Here is a 19,792-nt window from a genome sequence, read left to right as displayed (position 1 = left end):
ATGGCATCAGCAGAGTGTGTTAATATTAAGCCTATTGACAAAATTCTTTATTTATCATCCATAAAAGTCCTGGAATTGACATATGGCACATCTACATAATCTTGTTTTGAACATGAAATAGGTACTTTAAAAGAACTGTGTCTGTGATCCCAGGTGGATCTGTTACTTTTATTGCGAGTTTTCAAATAAAATTATTTTTGATGAGTTATTAATTTTAGGTATATTTGGAAGAAAGAGTTAGTCTGAATATTCTGGTTACCCAGGGAAGAAGATTTCCAAACAGTTAAAGCTTTCAGTGTTTTGTTTCAGGTATTATCTTCTTTCTGGATTTCAAGACGTAAGAAAGGGAAACAGTTCCAAGATCTTGAAAGGCAAAACACTCTCCTTATCTGTAAGACTGGAAGAAGACTTGAAAATGAGTTTTTAAATTAAAAAGCAGATTATTAGAGTTATGATATAAGCATACATCTTGGTAAAAAAAAAGTCGTGTCCTAAAAAATTATTGAAAGTTTCATAAAAATATTATTGTATCCCTTTGCTTTTGAAGACTGATAATTCAAGGGTCACAGAAATGCTGTCATGGTAGAATCTTCTAGAGTTGCAAGATGAAGGCTGACCTAGCTTCAAGCATGGAGTTACAGACCTCAGATTTAAAGGTTTCTTACTCTGCCTCGGTCTCGTTCTCGTAAATGTTATAAAAATCCTGACTTTTTAGTACAGGCACATCTCATTCACACTATGATCATACAGATCCTTGTATAGTGATTAGACAAGCCAGTAGCAGGTGGGCAGTAAGGATTCTTGAATATTTTCTTTCCAAATTGTGGAGGATCATTTCAAAGAAGTTTCTGCTTTCCCAGAACTGGAGCTTCAACTCATACATGCTCAGCAATCAGGAGCTGGGCAGCGGAAGAGAAGAAATTCATGGTCAAACTCTTGCCCTGCTTTAGTGATATGAGTGTGGGAGTGTTTAGTTTTGAAGGGAACAATATGGCCTGTTTTTACCTTCATAATCCTTAGAGCAAAAACTGGCTGTCTGAAGACAAAGTGTCCAAATACAGGCAAGACAATTGTCTGACATCAGATTAATTTAAATTTGAATAATCCCCTAATGTTTTATTCAAGGCTTCCATATCTTTCACCGATTACCAAGACTCATGCCTGAAAGCTGCATCCTGATTGCCATTGGAGCACTTGTAGGAGCAATCATCTTTGCTTCCCATCACAAATCTCCACCGGTGATGGACAGTAGTATTTACTTCTTGTATCTCCTCCCACCCATTATCCTGGAGGAGGGTTATTTCATGCCAACTCGACCATTTTTTGAAAACTTTGGATCCATTCTGTGGTGGTCTCTTCTGGGATCTCTGCTAAACTCATTTGGGATTGGTCTCTCCCTCTATGGAATCTGCCAGATCGAAGCCTTCGGCCTGAGTGACCTGAACCTGCTGCAGAACTTGCTCTTTGGCAGCATGATTTCAGCAGTGGACCCCGTGGCAGCTCTGGTAGTTTTTGAAGAAGCCTCTGTTAATGAGCAGCTTTACATGATGATCTTTGGAGAGTCGCTGCTAAATGATGGCATAACTGTGGTGAGTTTCTGCTCCTTGTCCTCCTTTCTGTGGACTTTTGTGGTTTTTAGGGTTACTGGGCACAGGGCAAGAACAGCTCAAAGGACATCCTAATACATTATTTATTTTATGAATACTCCACTCAATTACACACAAGGGATTTTGATGTGTGCAAAAATTACATCTTCTGTTACCTCTTTCCAAAGCATGTATTTTAGAGCTGCTGGAAGAGGGAAACATCCACATATATGTAAGATGTGCTCTTGCATTCACTGAAGTGAATGGATAAGATACAGCTGATTTTTCTGGTCGGATCAGTGTAGGTCCTTGGAATGTTCTTGACATTGTGTAAGCAAATAAATAGAAAATTGTACTGCTTAAAGACTGAAGGCAGCAAGGGTAGAAACACAGGAGACCCTGCTTTGTCATACTCCTGAGAGGCTCCTCTGGGGAAAAAAAAAAAGGCAAACAAGGTATGGATAGCCTCTGGAGACCACACTCTGTCCTCCAGCCCCTTCCAGAAATTTCACCACAGACCTTAGACAGGAATTCCAAATGCCACTAAGAACTTAACATAACTGTTTTGATCAGTAAAAATACTGACATCTGACAAATGTTTGCCTTTTTTGGCTGTCTTGTTATAAATATGCAGAAACAATGTTTCCTGAATAAGAGAGATTTGGTTGGTTGGTTGTGTGTTTGCTGTTGTTGACTTTTTGTTTTTAATAAGAGTGTTTTTACAAAGTTCCTTTTGCTAATATTTTCCCCCTTATCTCATTAGTTCTGCTAAAATTGGATCAACCTGAAATTCTAGCCGTAAGCAGAAGTGACAAGAACATTTAAAACATGTGTTTTTCAAGGAAGAAATGCCAAGCAGGAAGTTTATTGCTCAGAAACCAACAGAACTGCTCATGTGGTACAAGTTAACAGCAGGTTAAGGAGTTTCACTAGATAAGATCTTTGCAGAATTTAAATCACAGGAATCTAAAACGCATAAAAACTATTCAGATACTGCTATACATGAGGTACAGCCCAACTTGGACTTGTAAAATCTGTACAGAGTTCACTGCTTCTGAAAGGCTTCATGGGAGAAGTGCCGCTTATGAATACTGAGAAATGAAAAAGGAACAAAGTAACTTCTTGCAGGCACAGCATAAGGATCATAAATCCTTCCTCTTGGTGATCAGAGATACAGGGCTGATGTAGAATTAAGGGACAAGTGTTATTTAAATTACTTTCAAACTACTTGGGTTCTACAGTTGTAAAAGAAAAATCCCCAATGCATCTATCTCTTACACTTGTCTTTTTGGTTCCTTCAAGTACTGACCTCAAAAATGTAATACCTCTTTTACACACTGGACAAGGTTGTTTCATGCCTTTTTTTTTTTTTTTTTTTTTTGATGGGCTCACTGCCTTGCCTTTGCTTTTCTCCCAGCTATTTATCATGTGGGTCCAACTCCTGACGGTATTTACCTGAGATTTTAGTCAGGATCCTGATAAAATACAAATGTGCAGTGACAGAAAGCCTGTTAAAACGGGATTTAGGCACTCCTCAGCAGCCCTGGGCGTGTTAGTAAAGGAGATGAAAGGGCTGTACATGGGGTATGTTGGGTGCACCACTGAGAGTTCCATTGCCCCACACTCTCATCTTTGGGGCTCATCTCAGAGCAGCTGTGTTGCCATCACTTTGTGAGCCCCTGCATCTCTGCACCAACCATCCTTCACCCCCTTTTTGGGCATTTGAGCTTTCAGAATCTCTACCTGGCTTCATGCTCAAGAAGACTGAAGTATTTGTCACCTGATTGGAGTCCAGTAGGTGACAGTCTCCTCTCTGATATCCCACTCACTTTTTTCCAGGACTTTAAAACTACGTATCTCAGGTGTCTTCTCTTACCTTTTCCTTCTCTTTCTCTCTTAACAGTTTCACTTGAGTTAACTCTAAGTGTTTAAAAAAGATAATATCACCCAGATATATTAAGCATATATATTTTTTTATTGTTTAAATACAAATATCCCCTGGTTCTCTCCAGCCTGCTTATCAGCTTGAACAGTTTTTTCAGCAGCAGGAAAAACTGGTATGAGTTTTGTTGAACTTGTGTAATACATTTAGGGCAACAATAACTCTCTCTTATATTTAGTTCAATATGCTGATATATAAAAAAAATATTACAAAATAACAGACTTAGACAGTAGAATTATAATCTAGAAGTTCTGACTTTGCCTTAAGGGGATGGGAGAAAGGTGGATGATTTACTCTTTATAAGCATTGGTACCTTTTCCTTTTTTCCTTTGTAGGGCCATGTCTGTAGATGGAAAAAAGAAGGTTCCAAGTCCTGTTAATTACTTCTTTCCCCAGTTATTTCTGAGTGGGCTGTTAGCATCAGGGCTGGACCTGGGATACATCATAAATTAATGGAATTTCAAAACCCTGTTCAAAAAAAGTATTGTAAATCCAGTGCAGATCTTATTCAAGACTGAACTCAGGTAGAATACCCTGATTTTGCTGTTACGTGTTTCAGCCATCTGAAGCTCTGCTCCCACATATACACAGACAGTTTTGTTTCTAAACAGGAGCTGAGCCACTGGTATGAATCAGGAAATTGAATATTCTCTGACTGCTTCATCTCTGAGGCTTGATTTTAGAATTACTGAGAATACCTATATGTCATGCTGTACTCAAAATGAGTGGCACTGGCTGTATTCTCTAATGGAACCCACTCTTCTTTGTAAGCAGCAGAGCAGTTAAATCTAATACATGTTGAAGACCTAAGTAAAATTACTTTTTTTATTTGAGGAGATTTGAAGTTACCTCTTTGCTGTCACTGAGAAAGACTTTGACCATTAGTTTCGATGCTAGATAGGATGATAGAGATATTATCTGCTTCTGCTGTAAAAGTTGTTCCACTGTCTTTAGAGGAAAACCAACTACAGTAGTTAGAAAAAAATAGCAGGGTGAAAAGAAAGAATTCTCAAGACAGCCTGTGTTGGTGGTGAAGGCAGTCCTTCCAATGCTTCTGGTGTGGATTGTGTGTGCAGTAGTTGTACACAGACACCTGGAGCATGGAGCAGTCCCTGGGGAGTCCCCTGTGGCAAGAGTGTCACACTCTCTGTTCCTCTCTGTGTTCTGAGAGCTGCCCAGTGGTACAAAATCCTCTCCAAGCAACCCAAATTGTGATATTCTCAGAGCTTCTACGTGAGACTGCTATCAATCCATCTCTTTTTGTGTGAACAAAAGCCTCCTAAACTGATTCAGGCTTTCCTAATATATAAAGAATTCTAGTAATCCATTTACTGGCATAAACACACTGCAATGCAACTTAGAAGAGCCTTCCTTATATGACATAGTGCAGGTTGTGGTACAGAACAGTTTACTCCCACAAAGCATGTTACAGAAAAGAAAAAAAAAGAAATTATGTCGTTCCTATTTCCGTAACTTTCATTTTTTAAATGCCAAATCAGTTAAATCATATGGATACTTTAGGAACTAGAAAAGTGAAAACAATTCTTAAGTCATTTGCTGAGAATCATTGTTCATAAGTCAGCATAGAATCATGTTGTGGTATCATTTATAAGGAATCAGAAGTCTTAGGAAGAGGTCAAAGTCTACAAGAAAGGGAAACAGAGAAAACAGGCTCTGAAATTAAAAACTATAGGGTAGGTAGGGTGAGGTTTGCTTACTGTGAAAACATGAACCCTCTTTTCCTTATCTGCCGCTGAAGAGACAAATTTCATACACTGGCCTTAGGAAAAAGAAATTCTGGGTATTTTCTTAAAAGAAATATTTTGTTTGGCTTTGTCTGTCTCCCAGAGCTATTAGCAGTGAGCTTCCTGGAGAACAGACTGTGTGACAGCTCAAGGTTACATGTCCCCAGCAGCAATTTAAGATTGGATAGTAGCTGAGCAGTAATTATTATCCTAATGAGCTTGACTCTTCTACCTGCAAATACCTACTTAATAACCTTCTGGAATTAACTAGATGAAGAAGAAAGACCAAAGGAAACCATAAAATGCAAATGACTTTGGTCTATTTATTGTTTTTGAACTAACGCTTTAGTGCAACAGCTTTAGAGAGTTGGTGTCAACTTGTTTCCCAAACTCTCTTCAAAACTGAAAGGTGACTTTCATGTGTTACACACTCACTGTAAACAGATCTGACAGGACTTAATATTAACTGATTGACAGCAACCTCTAAGGCCTTTTTATTACTACAGCACTCTGGAAATTTTCTATTACTTTCTAAAAGATGAATGCAAGTGAAATATGCTGAAAATTTTTCATTAACAGTTTCTGCAGAATAGAAATTATTGATAATAGAAGTTTGGTAGTTTTCTGCTCTAAGATATTACCTTTACAGACCAAATTATATAATACATTATATAAAATTATAATTTTCATTAAATTGAATTTTTCTTCTAATCTGCTATTTTCTTTTAATTTTTGCAATTTCAAGCTTTCTAGTCAAAATGTGTATATATTCAGGGTCTTTAGAACATTTAGAGTGTCACAGCATTTGCTTCATACTTTGAGGTTGTTAACTGGAGAGGTGGTTAAGTGGCATCAAACTCCAATTATATGACGATAAAGAGGCTTTTTTAATCTAGCTAGAGACAGTGTGAAACTGAGGCTACCATCTGCCTTTCCCATTCCTAGGGATGTTTTATGATTTTTATGTGTCAAGAGCTATTGAAAAACATGCAACATTCCCATGTCGATCTGATGAAGTTTGTCAAGTATACTGACTGATCCTATGGATAAACTAAATGGGATTTAAATCAAATATGTGACTCTTAGTTCCTGCTCTGCCCCAACCTGAGTCAGAAGGAGAACATGGAGGGTAGAGCCTGGGGTTTTTAAAGTACCCAGGTGAACTTTTAATCTCTTCTACAAAGACCAAAAATTAAATTAGCTGTCAAACAAACCGAAGAATGTAGTTCCCCCAGTAATTTACTACTATTTCACAGCCATTTACCATTTTTTTTTTTTTTTTTTTTTTTTTTTTTTTTTTTTTTTTTTTTTTTTTAAAGAATGTAGTTCCCTCAGTAATTTACTACTATTTCATAGCCATTTACCTTTTTTTTTTTTTTTTTTTTTTTTTTTTTTTTTTTTTTTCTTTTTCAGGACACTTAATTGACATTGACTCTTATTTCTGAGACATATTAACAATCAGCTGAGATTTCAATTGTTACTTTGCTGATCTGTCTAAAGCAATTTCTGGCACACACAGACACTAAACACACACACTTTGTTTCACCTATGAAATAGGTGCCAGGTTCAGAAAGATGTCTTACTGCTGTTTTCTTATTTTCACATGCAGGTTTTATACAACATCTTCATTGCCTTCACCCAGATGCACAGGTATGAAGAGATTGAATCCATCGATGTCTTTGCTGGCTTTGCTCGCTTCTTCGTGGTGGGGCTGGGTGGAGTCTTGTTTGGCATCGTGTTTGGATTTATCTCCGCATTCATGACTCGTTTCACCCACAACGTCTCTTCAATCGAACCCCTGCTGGTCTTCATGTTCAGCTACCTCTCCTACTTGTCTGCTGAAACCCTTTACATCTCTGGCATTTTGGCGTGAGTATTCCTTACAGCTTTTTGGATGATCTCATTGAGGAACTGGCATTGTTTTGTGGTGGTTTGCTCAAGGTTGGTACAACACAGGCATTCAGTCTCTGGCTTAGAGAGGCAGTGCACAGCTCCTTTGAGATCTGTAAAATGCAGTGGTAACTAGGAAAAGCAAACCCACAGTCATTGTAGGCACAGATATGCTACTGAGGAGCGTTGGCAAAAGCACTGCCGGCTGTGGGCAAGGTGGCCAGTGCTGCCATCATCTGTCTGCTATCTCTGATAAGATCAGCAGCAGGAGAGAATGATTTGATGCTGTAATAGTTTATCTGTATTTATTTCTAGGCACCTTCACCATCAGATTCTAAGAGAGACATAAAGTAATGGGTATGGAAAATATAAGAAAGCGCATCTGAGTTCTTTGTGAACATCAGCCCTAACACAATTCACTGGAATTATATTACATTTGAACAGCATCACTGGGATTGAAACTGGGCAAAAACCAGGCAAAAGAGAACATCACCTATACATGCATGCTTATTAGTCATGTATATGAATATTGACAATCTTTTTTTTTGTGATCAGGATAGCTGATACTGCTGTAAGGCTGGAGACAGGGTCCTCAAAGTATATGATGATGTGGGTGCCTGCTGCAGAGAGAAAACTGTTAGGCTTTTGACTGGAGTAAATGCAGGAATGGTGAGAATTGTGGGAAGGAAGGAGGATGGTAGTTGGAAAGGAACTGGAAGAGAAAGGAAGGAACAGCGATGGAAGTGAGAGACTTAAGGAGAAAGCTGCTGGCAAGTGACTTGCAAGGATACCACCCAAAAGAGCCCACCTGCAGGGTGCAGCATAAAGAGATGGAGACCTGACTTTGCTAAAGGCTCCAGCTGGTGCTGCTGGCTGCTGCAGGCTCAGTGCACAGCTGGTGGGCAGCAGCAGCTTTGCATGGCCTCTACTGGCTCTGAGCTTGAGGGGCCTTGGATGGCCTCGTGTTGCAGAAAGTGCTTCCCTTTATAGAGGACAAACGAGTTTAAACTTAACAAATACAAGCATATGGCTGCTGATGTCCAGACAGGTGCATTTACTCACCTCTGATTTCACAGAATCACAGAATGGTTTGGGTTGGAAGGGACATTTAAAGGCCATCTAGTCCAATGCCCTGGCAATGAGCAGGGACATCTTCAGCTAGATCAGGTTGCTCAGAGCCCCATTCAAACTGACCTTGAATGTTTTCACAGGTGGGATGTCTGCCACCATTCTGAGCAACCTCTTCCAATGCTTCACCATTCTGATTGTAAAACAGTTTTTCCTTATATCTAGTCTAAATCTACCTAAATCTTTTAGTCTAAAATATTATCCCCTGTCATATTGTGATAGGTGCTACTAAAAAGTTTGTCCCTATCTTTCTTATGGGCCTTTTTTAAATGTCAAAAGATTGAAATGAGGTGTTCCTGAAGCCTTCTCTTCTGCAGGCTGAAGAACCCTGGGTTAGTCAGCTTCAGAACATAATTGCCTTTATAAAAATAACCTTTGTAGGATGGTCCTGGGAAGCAGTATTTGAATATTTAAACATATTAAACAAGTAGTTAGACTGGATATAGATTATCTTGAGCAATTAGACAAGCAGATGAATCTTGTACTATGATTTGTATACCCAACACATGTGCTCATATTGAGGTGACTGGCAACTTTAGTTGAGCAGGATTAGATGTAATGTACAGTGAACAGTAAAACCATATGGATCCTTTCTACCTGCATTGCCCAAAATACTGCTTCCCCACCTATTCCTTGCACAGGACTACATAGCTCTTTATTTCTTTCACTTCTTATTTTCATTAGAGTTCTGAAATTATTAGTAAATTGAGAATGGTACTATAATTTGGAATTATTATTCTTACTGCTTCATTAAGGAAATTATTGCTTGTTTTAGACATCGGAACTTATTGTCACCTTTCTAAATTATTGAGGATTCATTCATTTTTCACTTGGATCATGAAAGTCTATTATGTATGTGTATCTGAAAGCCAACAGTATTAATCATTAATGCCTAATGGCCTTGTCTTGGAGTGTCCTTGGACATGCTAAATGACTCAGCTCCACCAGGATACCCTTGAGATTTCTTCAGTGGAAATTAAATGAACTGAAACTAGAGGAAGGTTATTTAATGAACAGTCATCATTCTCTGAATTCACAAGTTTGGAAAAATATCATTACAAGAGGCCTATAGAGACTAAAATCATATCAGTAGAAACTAGATAGACAATGGAATATCTTACTAGCATAGCACTCAATCTATGTGTTAACTATGGAAAATGCAGAGGGGAAAAGGAAGTCCTCTTCAGTAGGGCTGATCAAAGATTGCTGCTCCATGTGATTGTCACCAGGGTCTGTGCTGGGTGGCTGCTGATGCCTCTGACACAGGCTCCAGTCTTCATTAACAGTGAAGAAGTGGAAACACCCCTTTGCTTCCTTAGGCACATTCCACACACCTTAGGTAACTACAGTGAGAAAGACACCTCTGTAGGATAACTGAATTTTCTCCTGCTGTGCCACAAGGGGCTGCTGTGGTTGGAGAGTCCTGAAGCTTGCCCTGGCACTGCTGATCTGCCAGCCAGCTGCCAGGAAGCTATGGCAGCTTTGGCCCTGGCATGGGGCTACCATGCACTGCCATCTCAAGGGAGAATATCACCAAGAGGCATGTAATGTCTCTCTGACTGAGCCACGTGTAGGCTGGTACAAAACCAACCTGCCTGTTGTTTGAGACAAATATTTGGTGCTTGGTGGCTCCATGTTAGGCATTCAGGATAAAATGGACTTTGAGCTGGAATGTGATACCCTCCCTTCCTTGTCAGAAAGGCCGACTAATTTGCTTCCTTTATCCTATATGTAAAACAGATTTGTAAACCTCAACGAGGAGGCTTTTCTATCTGATGAAATAGCTAATATTACTGAAGTAATAAAATGCTTCTTGTTATGATGAAGGTCAGAATCTGGTGGTTGAGAGTAAAGGTAATAATGGCTGATGTTTTCTTTAACTGAAAAGAAGAACAGGTTGTGGCTGATCTCTGATGTTTTGCTTGATACAGGATGACAGCATGTGCAGTGACAATGAAAAAATACGTGGAGGAGAATGTTTCCCAGAATTCTTATACCACAATAAAATATTTTATGAAGATGCTAAGCAGCATCAGTGAGACCCTGATTTTTGTGTTCATGGGAGTGTCTACAGTGGGGAAAAACCATGAATGGAATTGGGCCTTCATTTGCTTCACTCTGTTCTTCTGCCTAATTTGGCGGACACTAAGTAAGTCAACTCTTGCAGACAACCTTCTCTGAAACTATGAGAAAAACTCTCTGGCACAAAATTTCGTTAGAAAAGTCTGTGGGGACTGACACAGCTGGTTTAACAACAAACTTACTAGTTTATATTAGTGACAAGCAAATTTCACAAATTTACACACAGAAGAAAAGGGGGAAAAAGGTCCCACACAAATCTGAATGCCAGTCTCCAAGCATAGACTTTACATTTAGGTGAAAATGGATCTGTTTAAAGCAAAATTAAAATATATATTGTCATGCTTATAGAGATGTTATGCTTATAGAGATGTTTATATCTTAATTTACTATATGCCTTGGGTAAGTGGTCCCCATAATGATTTTACCACACACTGTCATTAACTTATTAATTAGATAATGTATATCAGCACACTTCCAGTGCTATAACACTACAGGTCCTGGGCTGGGAGTGTTGGAGGCATAGGAAAAGAGAGAAGGTGAAAATTAGCACTGATAGATAACTCAACAGGGACTTATACCACATGTGGGCTGACAGCATGCTATGCTACTACCCCTCACAAGTCAAGTCTAAAGTTTTAAACTGTTAAAAAGTAGTGTCCATTTGAAATTACTCCATTTTTGCACATGATGTATCCCATTCCTGCAAAGGTGTCCTACTCCCTACCTGTGGGACAGATTCCTCTAGTATGGGCAGGCAGTTTATAGATAACATCAGACAAGTTGTGAGACAGTTTCTCGTCTTCTCGTAATGTCCAGGATGGGTTGAAACTAATGCTGAAAAGGGAGAAGGAATAAGAAGGCTGGTGGTTGGTGTTCTGGAGGTGGTAGCAAAAAGAAAGTAATTACATATTTTCTTGCTGTATCTGGACCAAATGTGGCTTCTAAATTTTTAAAGGCTTGCTTTCCATTTTGAAATATCCTCCTAATTAAGACAGAAACAATGCTCTCTGGATATAAAAGCTGTTTTCCAGCCACATGTCCATCCTTCTCTCAGACACCAAGGGGAGTGCTAGAGCTTTCCAGAGGAAGGACAAAACATTTTCTGCTAAATTTGTGTGTTAAAATGATTTCATCATTTTCTCTGAAGCTTGAATAAAGTAAAGAGAAGTGACCTGAGGTTGATACCTTACATAGGTTGTTTCACTCCGAGTACCTGATGCCTAGCATAGTTATAAGTAGCCAAAACAGGTCTTGCATAAAGTGATATCCAGCAACCTACATAAGAGGATGCTGTTACTGGCTTTACCTCTAATAATCTGAGTGTATCAGTGACAGCTGTGTAAAATAACACCAGTTATCAGCATTTGTCAGCTTTTATGTCAGTAATTTAATGGTTTCCACATAAAACATAGGATATATATTTGTTGTGGAGAACGAAGAAGTGACTCAAACAAATTGCTAAAATTACATTATAAAGGCAAGTTGCAGTCCTTACACAGCCACAGATTATCTTATTAATTTTAAATTTTATTAAAAGTAAAATGAAGTTTGCAAAATAAACAAAGAATTAGAGACACAATAAGCCTGAGGATTAAAATTTTAAATGCTATTATTCTTTGTCTTTCAGTGAGCCTGTCCACAGGACTTGTTGGTAAAGCACTGTTCAAACACTTTAGGGAGATACTGTGCAGAAAGCAGGAAACGTTGCAAGGGAAGGCACAGGGAAAACTCTCATCCAGTTGTTTTTCTTTTCTCCAAAACACTTTGGAAGAAACTCTGCAACATAAGAATAGGAAGTAAATATTTTTCCCTAATCTCTCTTCTAAACTGCATTAATGAATTTAAATCCTGAAGCTGACAGGAGCTGCAATATTTTATAGGAGATATTTCACACAAGCCAAATTTAGCAGTTAGTCAAAGAGAAACTACAAGAAACACAACCAGAAAAAAAATGTGGGCTGTCAACAGTTTCCCAAGCCAAGACATTATTTTGCTTTTAATATTTAATATGTTCTTTTTCTACTTGATTAATAATAGCTGTGGTTTTATTTCCCTTCCCTTCCTAGGTGTGTTTGCTCTCTTCTACATCAGTAACAAGTTCCGAACATATCCCTTCACCTTCAAAGACCAACTCATTATTTCTTACAGCGGCCTCCGAGGAGCCAGCAGCTTTTCTCTTGCATTCTTACTTCCAGTGAATCTTTTCCCCAGGAAAAACCTATTCATCACTGCCACCATTGTGGTTATATATTTCACTGTGTTCATCCAAGTACGTATATTTCTTAATGGATAACTTTCATGTAATAGAGGTGAATGAAAGCGTCATAGTGAAAATTGCATTGAATTCACTCTTAGGCTAGGACAAGTGATTGCATTTTAGGGCCAGATTTAGCATTGTACTGCGTAATTAGCATTTTTTAGAGCTTTTAAGTAATACAAAAATTCTGTATTGAAAACGTGTATCTTTTAAAATATTCAGGGGAGAGGGCACTTGGTGTCCAAAATTATTTATGTTCATTCCACATGCATTTCCTGATGCTTCCAATTTAAGAAGTATTTTAACTTTACCTTTCAGTACTGATTCATTCTTTATTTGTGCTGTATCTCAAACTGACCGGAAAACAGTATGTCTGTTCTCTGACAGATTTTGAATTTTATACTTTTATCTTTGTCTGTCTTGGAGACCAAATACAAATATTTTGAAATCCTTTGTAAAAGAATATTTTAAAAAATAAAGTGAATAAGTCGCATTTGTAAGTATAAGTGTTTACTTCAGATATTTGAGTTATTCCACCTGACTTACTGCTGTACCTGGAAGAACTGACACTTCTAGAGAACTCGCATCCCGTATTTTGCATTTTCCAATACCCAGGCCTCAGATCCTCTAGGGTGCCCATGGGGCACTATGCACTTGTGATAAGTAAGGCACTTAGGTTCCACCAGAATGTTTCAGAAAAAAAGCAATTTGTTTCTATTTCTCCTTTTAAAATGTTTTTCTGTAGCAGTGCAATAAAGAAATGGGAAAAACTAAAAACCATTTCTAAGTGAAAAACCCCTGGAATATTTAATTCTGAAAATGTTGAAGTAAATGGTTTTAAGACTTCAAGACCTCACAAAGATAATTTTTTCTTTCAAATGAGTCCTCTTTTGAAGATGACTGCCAATGAGTCAGTTACTTTACATTATTAGAATATGCCAATAAATGGAATCTCACTTAAAAAACTGTCTTTAAAAAGTTTTTTTTATTTTTAATTCTCTTCTGTAGCTCTCCATGCAAATAATTGTTCATTTCTGTGCTAAGACACAGCTTTCTTAACTGTTAAAATTATCCCCTTTTGTTTTCTTTCTATTTTTGCCTAAAAGATAATTAACAATTCAACTCATTATTCCAAATTCAGGGAATCACAATTGGACCTTTGGTCAAATACCTGGATGTTAAAAAGACGAACAAAAAGGAATCGATCAATGAAGAAATTCATGTGCGAGTAAGTTTTTTATATCAGTGACCAGTCTCCCAAAAAGAAAAGAACAGGTATTCCAAAAGAGCTGGAAAGAGGGAGGGACTTGGAAACCTGGCATTCAGGGCATTTGGATGCTCAGTGCTCTTAAGAATGTGTGGAGGTAACCTAGGCATAATTTTCTAAGATCTTGCATTTCATTTATATTCATATTTGCTATTATATTATACTATCATCCACAAGTATCATGGTGTAGTAGGTCCCTTATTTATTGGTACTTTGACCATGGGAGGACAGAAAGAGAAAGGAAATGTTTACCAAAGCACTCACCGTCCTTCCTAGCTGGATTAGTCAGAAACATTTGTTGCCATCTTTTGACCCGTTCTAGACACTGAAGCCTTAAAAGTTTTTAATGCAAATTATTGAACTGAATCGAACTACTGAACTGCAAACTTAGTTCCAAGTTATTCTGAGTAGTGATCTTTTATCCTCTCAAACGTTTACTTCAGTTCCCAAATTACTATTATATAAAATAACAGGAAGTTGTTCAATTTGATTTAACATTACAGAAAAGCTATGTACATTTTTTTATTTCACAATAGGAAATACATTTGAAATTAACAGAAACACTGTGTCTTAAAACGAAACACAGCAGAGACGTAAGCTGCAGAGACATTCACAAAATTAGAACATCTGAACTGATTTTGAATTTCATGTGAATTTAATTCTTACTATCTGAACTTTTACAATGAACCTTGAAGAGAACTTGCATTTTAAAGCACCCCTTATGACAATATGTCTGTAAGAAATGGCCTTTTTGTGTGTCTATAGTGCTGGACAAGCACAAAAAAGGACTGAAAGTTATAGAAGGCAGCAGTGACCAGTCTCATGTCATTCTGCAAATTCTCAGATTCACCTTACCTGTCAAGGTGAAGGTGTTGGTATATGGCCTTGTGCCTCTCCCAGGAAGGCCACACATGAGGAGGAGAAAGTCAGAGGGGGAACAGAACCAAGAATTTATATTTTGGGTTCAGTAGACAAAAAGGACCCGACAATTTTTTGCGTCCGTCAAAATGCTGCCACTACAGCCAAGTTGCCACAGTGGCATCTTTGCCTTGATTTTTAGAGAAATGTAGGTGCTTTCAGAATTAACTTAGATGCTCTAATAAAAAAATAAATCTCAAAATCATGTAAATAAGTGCATATTTGTGGTAAGGTTATTTTTTCTTAATGGCCACATCACTTAAAATGTTTCCATGTTTTTTTCTGTAGTTGATGGATCACTTGAAGGCTGGTATTGAAGACATATGTGGACATTGGAGTCATTATCAGCTGAGAGATAAGTAAGTATCTCTTATTGTGGTCTAATATTATAAAATAACCAATCTATAATGTAAAATATAGTAGGTAAATAGAAGAGGAAATCAAAATGCTGGGGTCATGTGCTGTATCTCTTTTTAGAAACTGAACTCCTGAGTAACCATTAACTCTTGAGAGTGCAATGCTCATCCATTGCCTGCTAAATTGGATCTGCAGAAGCAGAAAATAGCCTTCAGAAATAAAAACATAGCATGGGAACTCATGCTGCAGACATCAGCCTGTGCATAGCCTTTGTATAAATCTGAGATCCCAGGAAACGCTTCTTTAACTCTGGATTTGGAACACAAGCTACACATGGTGTCAGGGCTTCACTGACTTTTGCTGCAAGCCCCCACAGCAAAAAGGATCCCTTGCTGGTAGTGGAGAATCATTAATAATTAGTCACCTGTCCTTAGAGGTCTTTGCATTCAGCAACATCTAAAATGACTGCTGAAGGGAGGGTTTGAATTGAAACAGCCGGTAGCATAAGCAGATACTCTCAAGCTAGTCTTTACTCAGGAATGCAGGGCCCACACTGTCCCTTCCACAAGCAGGATGAGGTGGTTTTGTGAAACTCTGCAGCTCTTCCAAGCTCTGCCCAGAAGAGATAGATCTGCTGTTCCCTTTACCTTTTCCCTAAGGGAGTCCTGTGGACATGTTGGCCACCACCACAGCATGTGAAGGAAAGTAGGGAAAAGGCTGATTTTTCTTTTCCCCCAAACATCTTATTATGATGCTGTGGGCTAAAAGTTATCCCTAGTTCTGCCTAGGCTTCTGTGCTGGAATCCTGTCTGGCCTTTCAGCATCAGAATCCAGCCAAGGGTGTCTGATGGGACATGTGGCAAGTCCTTCCAAGCTTCTCCCTATGGAAACCAGAAATTCAGAGGGGGAAGAGGATGACTAGACATACAATTCTTGTCCCAGTGGGGAGTAATGATATAATGTAGTAGGGCATACCCAAAATCTAAAATGTATTCCTAGCTCTGAGCACAGAGATAGCTTTAGGACATCCATCTGCTGGGACCACACCACTGTCTGTGCAGTCAACAAACTAAACAAATCTCTGCTGGAGCAGTAAATCTATTGAAATAACTGCATTTACTCATATCTGTGGGTAAATGCTATCCATTTGTCCCATATCTACCAGATAGTTCTGAAAAGAGAGTTTTCCCTGAACTAGCCATAAATGTAGTGTTTTTGTTCATGGACAGACTCAAAAACACAGTGTCTGAGGACATTTAATATAAGAAGATTGTATTACAAAGTATTCCCTATACTTTTGTATGCAGCTTTAAAGTTGTGTACAGAATTAATTACCTAAGCAATGACAATCCAGGAGGCTTTTTATTACACAGAAAAACACAAAGAGCTGTAATCCCCGTGCAAATATTTGTGTACCTTCCTCTGCTATTAATGAATAAAAAATGGCCTTTGCTAAGGAAAAAAAGATACAAACCCTGTGGTGCTTTTCCCAGCATCGTGGAGCACCTTACCTTGCTGTGGTAAACTGTTCCTTTGAAAGAAACAGAACTGTTGCTCTGCTGAAGATCTGCTGTTGTTCTGCTAAATGTCTGCCTGAAAGCATGTACCTGTTCCAAGGCACCCACACACATTCACATTCAAATTATGCCACACATTAGCAATATTTTACAATCTGCAGCATGCAAGCACATAGTATTTTGGGGTCCTTTCAATTTTTCTGTTATTCAGCATACAAAGAAATGTATTTTCTCTGCTCTAATTGTCAGGATTCAAAATTATCAGCAATGTAATGGGCCCTAACTACTGTAACTGCTGGGCCACTTAGAGCCTCATTGGTGGCTGGCTGAATAGGCCAGGATTACAGTAAGAGCAGCTGCTGCTGTTATGTCCTTCTATAATGCAACATTTGTACAAAAGCATGGAGACTGGCCGTATTCTTTTCTGACAAATGTGGCAGTGTAATATGCAAACATACACGCAGCCCTCTTTTTTGCTCTGATTGCAGCTTGTTTCTTTCTTTTGTCTAGCGGGCTCTGCAATCTCTGTGGACCAGCAGACTATGCCAAATATCCCCCTAAAGGTCTCTGCTCACCAGGCCTTCAGGAGTCCACAGGTGCCTCTAATTTGTATTCAGTTTCCACCACTGAATTGTAGATATATGCATTTGAATGAAGATCAGCTTGTACTGCAGAAATGAAAACATATTTCCTTTTCTACGCTTTGATTTTGGTATCTCTTTTGCAGATTTAAGAAGTTTGACAATAAGTATTTGAAGAAGATTTTAATTCGGGAACACCAGCCCAAGTCCAGCCTTGTGTCATTGTACAAAAAGATGGAGATAAAATTGGCCATCGAGATGGCTGAGAGTGGCATGAAAATTTCAAAACCATCCACTACTTCTTTACAGTGAGTACCAACCTCTTGACCCTTTGCAGAGTAGGGACAGGAGGACGAGGACGAAAATGAGGAAGTAGCCAAAGTATTCCATGATTTAATTGAAATGTAAGAAAAAAGAAGACAGTTATGAAAACAGAAGGTGCAGTTTGGTGTTCATCATATTTGCTCATCATATTTTCACTCAGAGAGTGAAAATTAAAATCATGGACATTTCCTGTTTCTTTCCCTGATCGGCAGTCCTGGAGAGGAATCATGAGTCAGGTGCAGAAGCCACTCTGGTTGCTTTAAATCGCAATAGTGGCTCAAGACAGATGAATTTGAAACTTACCTCACCAGTGGGTTTTGTTAATCCCTGCCAGGTGCTGAGAGACCTGCAGGATGGCTTAGCATACAGGTCCTGACTCCATTGCCCCAGTCACAAATTTTTGCTGAGAGCAGATTTCTTTGTAGTATTTGCAACTTTTTCTCCTCCCATTAAACATTGAAAGCAGCCTGCCAAGAATAACTTGAGGATACTTGTGGTAGAAAATGCTGGTCATGAACTGTCAATGTGCACTCACAGGCCAGAAAGACAACTATATCCTGCATCAAAAGTAGCATCAGCAGGTTGTTGGATTCTCCCCTGCTACTCTGCCCTTGTGAGACCCTGCAGTGCTGTTTCCAGCTCTGGGGTCCTCAGTACAGGGAAGACATGGACCTGTTAGAGCTGGTCCAGAGGAGTGCCACAAAGATGATCAGAAGGCTGAAGCACCCCTCCAAGGAGACAGAGAAGGCTCTGGGAACACTTATTTGCAGCTTTCCAGTACTTAAAGAAGGCTTACAAGGAAGATAGGGACAGTTTTTAGTAGAATTGTAGCAGTAGGACTAGGAGAAGGTAGTTCAGATTAGGTACAAAAACTTTTTGTATGATGAGGGTGGTGAAACTCTGGAACAGGTTGCTCTGGGAGGTGGCAGATGCCTCATCCCAGGAAACATTCAAGACCAGGTGTGATGGGGCTCTGGGCAACCTGACAGAGTTGATGATGTCACTTGCTCATTGTGGGGGGTTTGGAACCAAATGCAGGGCATTCTATGATTCTATCAAACAGTAATGTCACTCAGCATCAGACAGACCAGGGGACAAAACTGGTGGGATCTCCAGAGGGAACTGAGGGAAAAACCCTCTAGGAGAAAAGTTGCGCAAATCTTCCATCCTGCATACTATTATTGATGTGCATGTATTTATGTGCCTTGCAACACACTGTCCAGAGCACAGCTACTGCTGCAGGCACTTGCTTCCATAATTTCTTTCCTGGGTTCTTGCTGACCACTCTTGCTGCTATTGCCTGCTCTTTCCTGTTGCATCCTTAAACCACTCTCCATTTTGCAGCAGCTTCCGGTAGGGTTCAGCATATTACCTTTTTTGAATGATGATCTCTCCCAATAATAGAAAATCCAAATATCAACTGGATATTAAATTAAAATCTTGCTTAAAACTCTGGCTTAATCATGTTAAGATCAATCTGTTTTCTTGTACTGATGTCAACATGCAGTGTAAGACCTGCATTCTCTCTAAATTTAGAGACCCTTTTCTCTCTAAATTATTCTTTGCTGAATGGATGATATTAAAAAAAGACTGCATGTATGTCAGGCTCCTTTCTGTCTGCTGCAATCCCTTAACCATTCTGAGCCAAGAGAAAATGTGCAAGGCTGATAGACAATCCATGGCAATCAAATCACATCCCTCTTCTTTTCTTGAGGGAATGAGAAAATAAGAAAAATTGCTCCAGCATAGTTCAGAAATTTTCTCCTGAGCTGAGAATTTAGATTGAAAAATATTCTTTAATAAACAGCTGATATGATGGACTGATTTTTGCCATTTCTACCCTGGCTATAATTGAATTTTGCTGTGCATCAGCCTCTGATGAGAAAGCCTTTTCAAAAATGGAGTGTCAACTTCAGAAAAACAGCCTGTGGCTCAAAACCATTATGATCTTGCAGGCTGTGAGAGCGTTCTAGGAAAATACACCTTTCCCCACCTCTGTTCACTGATAAGTGTCTGCTGTTGAGCACGGCAGGAGACAGGATATTGAGCCAGTTGGTGGATCTTTGGTCTGAGCCAATACAGCAGTTCTTGTTGTCTTTCCCCACAGCAATTAAATGAACCTGTGTAAAAGGTCTCTAAATGTATTTATAAGTTGTCTGATTGCTGTCATTGATTCAGTGTGTACCTAAAGTCCCTGT

The 19,792-nt window shown here is 38.9% G+C and overlaps 1 protein-coding gene across 2 annotated transcripts in view; it reads left to right on the top strand.

The window, feature by feature from the left end:
- SLC9A4 (solute carrier family 9 member A4) overlaps positions 1–19,792 on the top strand; it is a 33,731-nt gene that overhangs the window by 2,049 nt on the left and 11,890 nt on the right. For both annotated transcript variants that reach the window (XM_039714512.1, XM_039714513.1), the window contains exons 3-9: positions 1,126–1,589; positions 6,883–7,142; positions 10,223–10,440; positions 12,440–12,642; positions 13,772–13,858; positions 15,104–15,174; positions 17,417–17,578. In XM_039714512.1, coding sequence (XP_039570446.1) covers positions 1,126–1,589; positions 6,883–7,142; positions 10,223–10,440; positions 12,440–12,642; positions 13,772–13,858; positions 15,104–15,174; positions 17,417–17,578 — 1,465 coding nt within the window. The remainder of the gene's footprint in view (positions 1–1,125; positions 1,590–6,882; positions 7,143–10,222; positions 10,441–12,439; positions 12,643–13,771; positions 13,859–15,103; positions 15,175–17,416; positions 17,579–19,792) is intronic.

Source organism: Passer montanus, unplaced genomic scaffold (genome assembly GCF_014805655.1).
Source record: "Passer montanus isolate IOZ18808 unplaced genomic scaffold, ASM1480565v1 scaffold3, whole genome shotgun sequence".
Taxonomy (NCBI): Eukaryota; Metazoa; Chordata; class Aves; order Passeriformes; family Passeridae; genus Passer; species Passer montanus.
The sequence above is the reverse complement of the archived record's forward strand: the minus strand, read 5'-3'. Positions and strand labels throughout refer to the sequence as shown.